A 10,720-nucleotide genomic window follows, 5' to 3' on the forward strand; every position below is an offset into this window, starting at 1 on the left:
ATTTATTTCTGAGTTGTAACTGGCTTTGAACGAATTTTCAGTAACTGTGAGTACTCTGATTTCGGTGCTTTGTGTCTATTGTTTTCATGTTCGTTGTTTTTGTGCCTCGTACCGATCCCATGAGTTAAGCCAATTGGAACTGCTTTTTACAGTTTGTTTTTATGTTGTGCTGTTACACCACTGTCCAAGGTTAGGGGGAGGATTAAACGCTCACAAACATGTTTACCCCCGCCACAATCCGTATGTGCCGGTCCCAAGTCAGGAGCCTATAGTTCAGTGGTTGTCGTTGATTCAAGTCTGTCCGTATTTGTTTTTCGTAAATTCGTTTTGTTTTAAATTAGGCCGCTATTTTTCATGTTTGAATTGTTTTACATTTTCATGTCGGTCCTTTTATAGCCAACTATATGGTATGGGTTTTACTCACCTTTGAAGGCCGTACTATTGCCTTCATCCACTTCTTTTGAACTTTGGTGGATAGTTGTCTCATTTGCAATCATACCACATATTCTTTTTTTTTTTATATATATATACCGGTGGACACTCGTGGTCAACGTTTTGTTTAATTTCAATAGTTGTGAATATTGTAATCTAAAAAGCTTTACCCTGATTATTGTTAACCAAACAAAACTTTGGTCCATTTAGAAGTCAAGTTTCTACAGCAATACAAGAGATCGGGTCAGGTTTAGTAGAATAATTGTCAAAGCATGCTTCATTTTACTTATGATATTGTCAATTGTCTACTTTCTGGACAAAATACTATATTGTAAAAATAAAACATTTGAAGAAAAGAAAACTGTTGATCTAATATATAAATATTTGATCTAAAAACAAATATGTCTCTTTTTTTACATTTTTACATTAGTTCAATATAAAGCCCTAATGAAAACTCTTAAAGACTAAAAATAGTACAGATTTTAAAAGTTAATTTACAAATCAGACATATAATATTTCTGAACAAATTCACTATTTGGTTTTATTTATTATTGTAACTTTATTTACAGTGGCCATTTTTTCTGTTACTTTTTCCGTGATTTTTTTCTGTGACTTTTCATAAATGGAATTTATTTTAGATACGATCATTTGCCTTGCTATTACGAGGGACCTCAACATCGTCCAAGACCGATGAATTCAAAACTTTCTGAAAAAGGACCAAAATATCGGAAATAGATTGGAAACAGTGTTGGCACGTCATTAAAGACACTTTTTCAAATTGGTCTAAACGGGGAAAATCTAATAAATAAGCTCTTGATATTTGAATAATGTGAATATTTGATTATCACATGTGAAAATATTTTTAAAATTAATAAAAGGGTATATAATATGCCCATTTCTAAAATAAGAAACAAACTTCAAGTACTCACAAAGCATATTTCCCCTGGACATTATCTATGTACTTTTCGTGGATAAAGTTTATCGACATGTTGCAGGTATTCCTATGGGTACCAATGCCCTCCTCCTTTAGTAAAAGACTTGTTCCTGTATTGTTTATGGCCATACTCAGTAAAGACCCGTCTAAATTCCATTTAATTGATAAATTCAACAATACTTAACGTTATCTTGATGATATTTTTTGTTAAGTAATCAAGAATTCTACAATTACACTGTCGAAATTTACCCAAACGAATTTACTTTAGATAAAACAATAACTGCATGTCCTCTCCTATATTCGGATATTTCATTTTCACACTGGAAATTATATACAAAAATCTACGGCAAAAGGGACGATATCTTTAAATTCCCTTTTTTGAACGGCGATGTTCCTCTGGTCCCATCTTAGGGTATTTATACTATCTCAACTCTTTCGCTATGTCCGTTTCTGTAGATTTCAACGAACGTTATCTATATGAATCACTGGTAAATTATTAAGTCAGGAAATTCATTACCATAAATTACTTAAAACCTTTACTTAAATCTTTCATAAATACGAAAAGATTTGGCTTGGAAGTTTGGCTGTACCTGTAGAAAACTTATTACAAACGGGATATCACATCCTAATTCTTCAGGTGATGTTATTATAGAGCTCGTTAAATTAGATACGATCCATGTAAACTTCTCGATCTTTTGAATAATCTTACTAGTATTCTTAAAGTTTATCATTTGAACACCGTAATACGATCTTTGAATATTGTTTTTCTCGGTTCAGGCGTTGATTTTGTTATCAATAGATTCAATTAAGAACGGAAACGGCGAAACACAACTAAATATCATTGCTATACAGCTATGAACATTCTCGGTCCTATATTCTGTTGATATATCCAAGTCTATAGGTGGGCTGTTGACTACCTAGTTTGGTGAAGAATATAACACCAATATTGCTGTAGGAAAAAGGAAAATGAATAGTAGTTTGTGGGAGAGAATGGTTGTACAAATTTATATTCTCCTGAAGGTACTAGATAATGCGTGTTTTAGATGGAAACTAGTTGAACTTAAATTTTGTGGAACATTGTGTGACTGATGCACGATTTCTTTGTTGTAGAATTGGCCAGCTTAAGTGTTCAATCATGGCACTAAGTCTACTTTGGTAGCTGTATTGAAAAATATACATCCGACAGCGCATTTCTGGTCAATTTTGATGTTATTTTTTTTTGCCAGAGGTCCCAGATAATATAATTTTGTCCCCCCCTTTTCCATATTCACGCACGCAAGTGACTTTTTCTATCAATTCTTATATTTGTTTATGTAGTATACATTAAAAAATTCTCTTGTTATGTGGATGATTTCACGTTTGTCTGTGCGATGATATTGTTGAACACACAATGGTGTCATTTGCAGAGAGGCGAACATGACTCTTGAGGTTTTCGATTCATTCGTGGGAGATTTATTCAGACACTTTTACTCTGTATTCAGGATTTTCTTTTTATACTTCTCAAAATGGTAATGCAGACTGACAGCGCTGCAAATAAATTAGCTTCCTTTAGACCATTAAGCTATCTCTTTTCGAAATTTCAAAGGAGTAGGTTCAGTAAGACCCCTTTTTGGCCCCAAAATATAGCAGTTTTACAAAATTGTTAAAATGTAAACTTTTAGCTATTCATTGGAAAGTAGAATACTTCTGTTACATACATATGGGCTGTTTTTGATAATACAATGCATATTTATCGGGTACTAGCATCATTAAGTCATGCTAAATTACTGAAATCTTCATAATTTTAGCATTTGAGTTAATTTTTAGACGGTTTCCGTCTTAAATGGACGTGGCCGCATTTGTGTTCATTCTTAATATTTAAATATAAGTTGTATTTGATGATAATACATAACATATATAAAGGTTGAGGATGAACACGGATGCGGCCACTTTCATTTTTGACAAAAACCATCTGAAAAGTGACATATTATGGCATATTTGATAGATTTATAACATTTAAGCTTGAATATGAGCGTCTTTAATGACTAAATCAGTTCAAATCTTTCACATAAATAAATTGATTCTACTAAAGTAGACACTTAAGTGTTTAAAAAGTGTCCAAAATCTTTCATCAGATGAACCTGAAATTTGGGGCCAAAATCGGCCCTTACCGGACCTACTCCTTTGATCTATAAGAACATATCTTCTTGGTGATCATTTAAAATTATACAAGTTAGCCGTTAAATGACTATATTCAAAAAATAAAGGTTGCACTGTATACCTGTTATATCTTGTAGTTAATGTTACAACATTAATGTTTTATAATATATTCATTTTACAAATTCTCAGATATTAGAAGTAGGGCAAATTTCACCTGTATGTATTTGTTTCACTTTAGGGTAAAATTTCTGAAAAAGAGTTTACTAGTACATCATTTGCATAAAACTGTTTTTTAACGTTTTTACATATTGCCGGTAAAGACAATTTGTATATGCAATTGAAAATTTTGAATGTTCACTATTTTGTTAACTTTTGCATTCATGGACATCTGTAACCAAGGCAAATTAGTTTGTACCCGAAAGAAAAAATATAGCTTCAATGATGCCTTACACAAAAAATCCATTGGAAGTTGGATGTGTATTGATTGATATTTTAGTCTTAGATTCATGATTTTTTTTTTATTAATTGTTATCTTGATATACAAGATAAAACACAAAAGAACACATGAAAACATAGTACGTTTTACACAGATTTACAAGCACTGTGTCGATACCACTTCTAGTGCACTAAAATTTCCAGTCAAGGTTTCGGCATCGGTCATGCTATTTTATCATTTTTGTTCACCCTTGTTTATATTTACTTAATTTGTACTCTATCAGGAAACTGTATACTAGTACGGCATTAACGTTTTAATATATCGACTGCAAAACTTTTTTTGTTGGCGTCTTTATCAGATTTACTATCAACTATACTATCATTTTTGTTGGCGTCTCTGTCAGTTTTATTTGTATGTTTGTTTGATTTTTTAAGTCAGTTGTGTTGTATGTCTGTGATGTGTGTTTACACAAATTTGGCTGCTGGATCCTAATTAATGTCATGTTAACCAGTTATGTCTGTGATTTGTTCAATATAACGGAACTACATGTATAAACAATTGACATAGAAGTGGTAGGTTTAGCTAGCTATAAAACCAGGTTTAACCCACCGTTTTATTCGGAAAATGCCTGTACCAAATCTGAAATGTGACAGCAGTTTTCCATTCGTTCCGATAGTTGATGAAGTCAAACGTTTGATTTTTGTCAGGTTTTATGGACTTTCCCCTTTTTGAATTAACCTTGGAGTTCGGTATTTTTGTGAAAACTTTTTTACATACATTTTATAAATTCGCAGCTGTACAAAATTGTTAATTACATAAACTATGGTTACAACTCCCTGATGCGAAACTGACCTCAGATGCTACTTGTTTCTTTTTTTCTTTTCAGCGTCTATATTTATATAATCAGAAATTGTTTCAATGATCTGTATTTAAACATTCAAAAGTATCATTAACCAAACTTTAAAATCTTTGATAATTTTATACATAGTATTAAGCTAACCTCATCAAATTGTCTGTATGAGGCCTGACTACCAGTCCAATTTGAAGGACAACCGGTCGAGACATTCAAATTAGGTAAGAAATTCACGTCGATTGGAGCAGAAAAGTTTATGTCATACTTTAAAAAAGTCAGTTATTGTTGTAAAGATCGGGAAAATTAAAATAACAAACCTAGAATATCCATATAACATAATGACTATGCCTACAATATACCTATATTGACTATGGTAAGTCTACAATATACCTATAATGACTATTGCAAGCCTATAATATACCTATTTTGACTATTGTTGCACATTCAAACAATCATATGTATCTTTATAACATCATGTAACAGAGAGTTCCATAACCTGACTTCTAGTCTATCATGACTTTTAATATAATTGTGCATGACATGATATTCATTATGCTTAGTTTCAGTTTCTTGAATAATCGTCATCATGTCGTTTAAAACTTAGGAGAAAAGAGGAATTGTCCTATCCCGCTATGTGCGCTCAATGGTAGGATACTTTATTTTTTTAAAGTAAACAAATTAAAAGTTTCCGACACACCAACATTTTTTCACTCTTTCAATTCAGTGACATCATTCGTACTTCAAGACCTCTTGCTAGATAAGTATCCAAACTTTATTATGACGGTAGAAAGTATGCCTGGTACCACTTCAAGAATTCTAAATATGACGTAGAATTTTTATTATATAATTTCCGTAGTATATTTCCAATTAGTCAAGGGATTAAATTACAGCTTAACAAAAATAGTTTGGATGACCATTGCAGAGAATTACTTCCCAGGTTAAAATAATTGAATCATCGCATATGTATAATCCATTCAGGATCTATGACACACGGTATATTCTCTAAAATGATTGGTTGTTTACAAAAATGAGCACTACAACAACCACCCGAGGGAAAATATTCATGTACCTCATGTATGATCTATCAATTTTACGTATGCAAGCTTCCTGTTGTGCGGCTTTCGGGTAGTAAATAAACATAAATACGTCGACTCATCTACGTATTGCAAGTATATTTAATATAGATACGGAATCATTCAACTCGCAAAAAATAAGATTGAACAGTAAACTTGATAGAAACTTTCGGTGGAGAACGACAAGGATACCCACTTTCAATTAACTTTTAAAATTAGTTTTACAAGTAGACACAATGCGAATGCTTTTATTATTATGTATTATTGGATGTGCAGTTGTACATGGACAGTTTCCTGGACAGGGTCAGAATTTTGGTCAGCAAGGAGGACCTAACTTCGGTCCAGGTGGTCCTCAAGGTGGTGGACCAAATTTTGGTGCTGGACCACAAGGAGGTCCACAGGGATTCGGTCCTGGAGGTCTTCAGGGCGGAGGAGGCATTCCAGGACAAGGTGGCTTTGGTCCTCAGGGTGGAGCAGGCATTCCAGGCCAAGGTGGCTTTGGTCCTCAAGGGAACGCTGGAATAGGTCAAGCTGGACAAACACGTATGCTATTTTTTTATGGAATATTTAGTATTTTGTCTTTTAAGCAATCACAATGCAGAGAAAAATGCAAACTGTGTCTGCTTTTCAATTGGAAAAACTTAATTTTAACAATAATTGATAATATTTCCAGAATTGACAGTAGTGAAAATATATAGTTTTTTTAATGTATTTTTATTTTAAGTTTATGTTCACTGTAATATAATATTAACCAAACGTTTGGATTCAATTTGTCATTTAGTGCTTTAGTTATAACATTTCTTGATTTTTCAAATCTTTTTTAAGAACAAGGACTTCCACCTCCACCGCAGTCAAATAGCGTTTGGACATATGCAACGTGCTATTTGAATGAAACGGGATCAAACGTGAGAGGTCGTGTAGATATGAGACAATCTGTAAGTCATTTTACAAAATATATTCTGGCTCGATTAGTTTGTTTAAAAATTATCTCATTACATTTGTTATTTGTGCCTTTTTTGATATCTTGGTCAACTTTTTGGATATATCTCTCCTAATTTCATGTTTACTTGACCTAATCCACGTCTCTTTTAAAATACAGTTATTTTTTTGTGTATTTACCACAATTTGAGCGTAAACCTTTAATTGGTGCTTTAAAACCAGTTTGAATAAAATTTGATTAGTTATGGGAATATTCTAATGCATTTCGTGTATGACTTTTTATCACTAGAAATTTCATATACCGTATCAAAGCAGTCGTCTGGGATCTTAACGTAAGCTGTTAGTTTGTAAATTAGTTGTTATTTAATTTCCTTTAATTTTGGAAATACGTTAATTATATATATATATATATTTTTACCTAAACATGCATGAAGTATTTGTCACTGGACGTTAAGCAACAATCAATCAATTAATATAATTTTTGAACGCAGTCATCGAGTCTGTAACATTGATGTAGTGGTACCAACGTAAATTTATTTGATCAGTTTTTTTTCCCCTTGAGATAGGGTTAAAATTTGCAGATATAACCTTTAAAATGTTTCCAGTATATGCATGTATTAAAGTCTTTTATTTTTTTGCAGACATTCGGTGGTCCAACACAAGCCAGAGTACAAGTGATTGGCTTACCACCAAGTTTAATGAGTGACACTGAACATGGTATGCATGTACACGAGTATGGTGACGTAGGCAGAGGATGCTATGCTGCTGGACCTCATTTTGATGTCAATGGCTTCTCTTTCCACGGATCACCAAACAATGTCAGATCGTACGTAATATTCATTTTAAAATTACTTCAATACTATCCTGTGGAAATAATAAAAAAAATCGTTGATGTAATTTATTCAATAAGGCACGGATTCAGACGAGGGCGCACCCGCCCCTCCATCAAATCTTGGATCCGCGCGAGTCAATATTGGACTATGATATTAAAAGAATATAATTTTACTACATAATGTAAATAGATTTTAAATACCCATTCCTACTTTGCGTGGCTGTAGATTCATACGACACACACAATCAAACGGACGCCTATTGATATGGGTCTATAAATTGGCAGTAATCATACTTCTATAAGCATATTACGACCACCCTTTGTAAATTTTAATTTTGTATTACATATAAAAAGTACCCATCTCTTTTTCCAGGAATACATTTCACGAGGGTGATATGGGTAATCTACGACAATCCAATGCTGGCGTAATAGATGCTGAATTAGTTCTACCTGCCATGACAATCGATGGAGACAATGGTATTATAGGACGTGCAGTAGTGGTGAGTGCTTCAATAAAGTTAATGACTATAGTTCTTGTTTAATAGATTAGCATAGAGGACTCTCTCTGGTATCAGTTAATGTTACTAAAGTATAAACTATCCTTTGGGGGAATTTATAAGACCGAACTTAAGCGAATCACAAATATATTAGATGATATTTTGTATTCAAACTGCCTTATATTTTTATTATTGTCCTTTTTTTAAAAATATTTCAAATATGAAAAAAGACACGCTAGGGTAATTATACATTTAAAAACTAAGTTACATTTATTTACATACAATGAATTACAGTGTCAGAAAACTTATATTATATACTTTAATATTGTGATGCTTCTGTTACAGTTACATGAAGGTAGAGATGATTTAGGAAGAGGAGGAACTTCAATGAGTCTACAAACAGGAAATGCAGGTGCTCCAATAGCTTGTTGTGTTTTGTCTCATGCAGATAGTACGAATTGGGATAACCGTTTTATTCAAACAGGAAGACCAACACAATTTTCGAACACTATTCCCACAAACCCTAACCAGTTTGGAGGACTTCAAGGACAACAAGGTGGTGGATTTAATGCGCTTAATCCATTTGGACAAGGTCCTGGACCTAACGGCTTTAATGGTGGTCCCGGCCCTCAAGGTGGTTTTGGTGGACCACAACCTGGTGGTCCTGGTGGTCCTGGTGGTCCTGGAGGTCCTGGTGGTCCTGGTGGTTTCAACTAGACTTCCACTGACATTGACTTATCAGACGTTCTATAAAATAAGCCATAATTATTTATTTCATCTCTGCATTTATCTTTCTCATTATATCAATCATCGTGTATATGTGCGTATACAATCCTAAGCTGCCAGTTTTTTGTATCATTTCCAGTTGTCTTTTGGATTACTAACTACGCTGGCGTAATAGTAAAAAAAGATGACTTGGAAATATTGACTGTTTTAAAAAGGATCGAGGAAGTGATGGAAAGTTATGAAACAACGTTACTAATCATGTTAACGCTATAGTTCCTAAGGCCACGGACACGAAGTCTGTCAAGAACTTGTACTGACTTCCTGGTTTAGACGGAGATATTTTGTACTTGTTTAATAAACAACATAAAACACAGTCATATTTTATATGTCGTACCCTACATGATTCAGTTAAATTTTGTTCGTATTTTGGTTTGCTTTTGAGCATACTTCTAATAATACCTTTTTGAAGGACAGCCCGGTCTGTGACTTTGTAAAGGTTATCGGATTCGGAACAAACATGATAAACATTTCATTTGATATATTCATAAAATCATGCATTGGTCATCAAAAATAAAACTGTCACTTGTACATTGTAATCTGTTTTCTATGTTGAGTATATACTTGTACGTAGATCACGTGCCACTAATCTACTATTTAACGGAATGTTTGGATCTATAGTGTCATTTGTCTTATCACAACCACCAAGGTAAAGTCCTTTCCATCCAGGTCAATCGTACAAATTATTTTAAAAGTACCTTTGTTAAGGCATACATTAAAAAGGGAATAAAGTTCAGTCTAATGTTGTAGCATATCGTTTACATATGTATAAGTTAGAAAACCTAGTCTACTACTCAATCTCAATCTAATCAAAATACAGATCTCTGAGGGTGGTGGGGGTAGGGGGCATGTGTTTTTCCCTCGGGACAAAAAAAAAAATCAACAAACTATTTTTTTTTACTTCCCTTCTTAAACAAAATTATTTTATTATAGAAATTTACAATTGGATAATTTATTGTATAAAAAAGCTATGCCCTCTCCCCAAAAATGAATGGTTGTTGACTAAATGAGAAAAAGCAAGGCAAATCATGCACTGTCATTACCAGTTGTGGTGTGGGTGGGTTACAAAAATACAACATAAATACAAAAATAAATAAACAGTCTCTGAGAAAAAATACAAAAATGAAGTAAGAGTCACGGAGAGAAAAAAATGTTTTTATTGTTACTGTTACATCTGGTCCATCCCAGACAACATTGGTACGTTGGCACAACATTGGCCCAACGTATCTACATGCATTGGCCCGACGTTGTTTTTAAACGTTGGCCCAATGTATAAGTGCAAAGTGGCCCTATGTTGGCCCAACGTGATGGCTAAACGTTGGCACAACGTTGTAAGGTTTTATACAATACATTGGCCCAACGTTGGTCCAATGATGGAATAATACTTGCCGATGTTGAACAAACGTTGGGCCAACGTAGTAATACAAACTGTTAACAAACGTTGGCACTCCGTTGGTTCAATCTGTAAACTTATCTATCCATATGAAGGATACTAAAATTCCTTCCAGACAACAACTGCAATAATTCCTGGTTCTTACATCAGTTCCACTACTACTTTTTTTAAATGTGGCAATTATTGCGTTTTACAGATCCACTTTACCATGTTGTGTCTTACATACTACCCGAACATTTTGTATTTTGCCACTTTCTCTCAATCTTCCTGAACATGCATAAAATATTTGCCAATGGACGTTTCAGTAACCAACAACCAATCAATCTCTCTCCAGGAATTGTACTTCTGAATTGTATACCCATATTTGTATGAACTCAATCAACTTATCCATGTTACCTATTTTTCTTAA

At 33.4% G+C, this 10,720-nt stretch overlaps 1 protein-coding gene across 1 annotated transcript; it reads left to right on the forward strand.

Moving 5' to 3' along the window:
- The first annotated feature begins 5,953 nt into the window (after positions 1 to 5,953).
- Positions 5,954 to 9,449, forward strand: LOC127705782 (WAG22 antigen-like). The gene is made up of 5 exons (XM_052210136.1): positions 5,954 to 6,410; positions 6,693 to 6,802; positions 7,448 to 7,632; positions 8,012 to 8,138; positions 8,481 to 9,449. Exons 1-5 carry the CDS (start codon positions 6,104 to 6,106, stop codon positions 8,850 to 8,852), a joined length of 1,101 nt encoding a protein of 366 aa, XP_052066096.1. The 5' UTR covers positions 5,954 to 6,103; the 3' UTR covers positions 8,853 to 9,449.
- The last annotated feature ends 1,271 nt before the right edge of the window (positions 9,450 to 10,720 follow it).

Source organism: Mytilus californianus, unplaced genomic scaffold (assembly GCF_021869535.1).
Source record: "Mytilus californianus isolate M0D057914Y unplaced genomic scaffold, xbMytCali1.0.p SCAF_1, whole genome shotgun sequence".
NCBI classification, from domain to species: domain Eukaryota; kingdom Metazoa; phylum Mollusca; class Bivalvia; order Mytilida; family Mytilidae; genus Mytilus; species Mytilus californianus.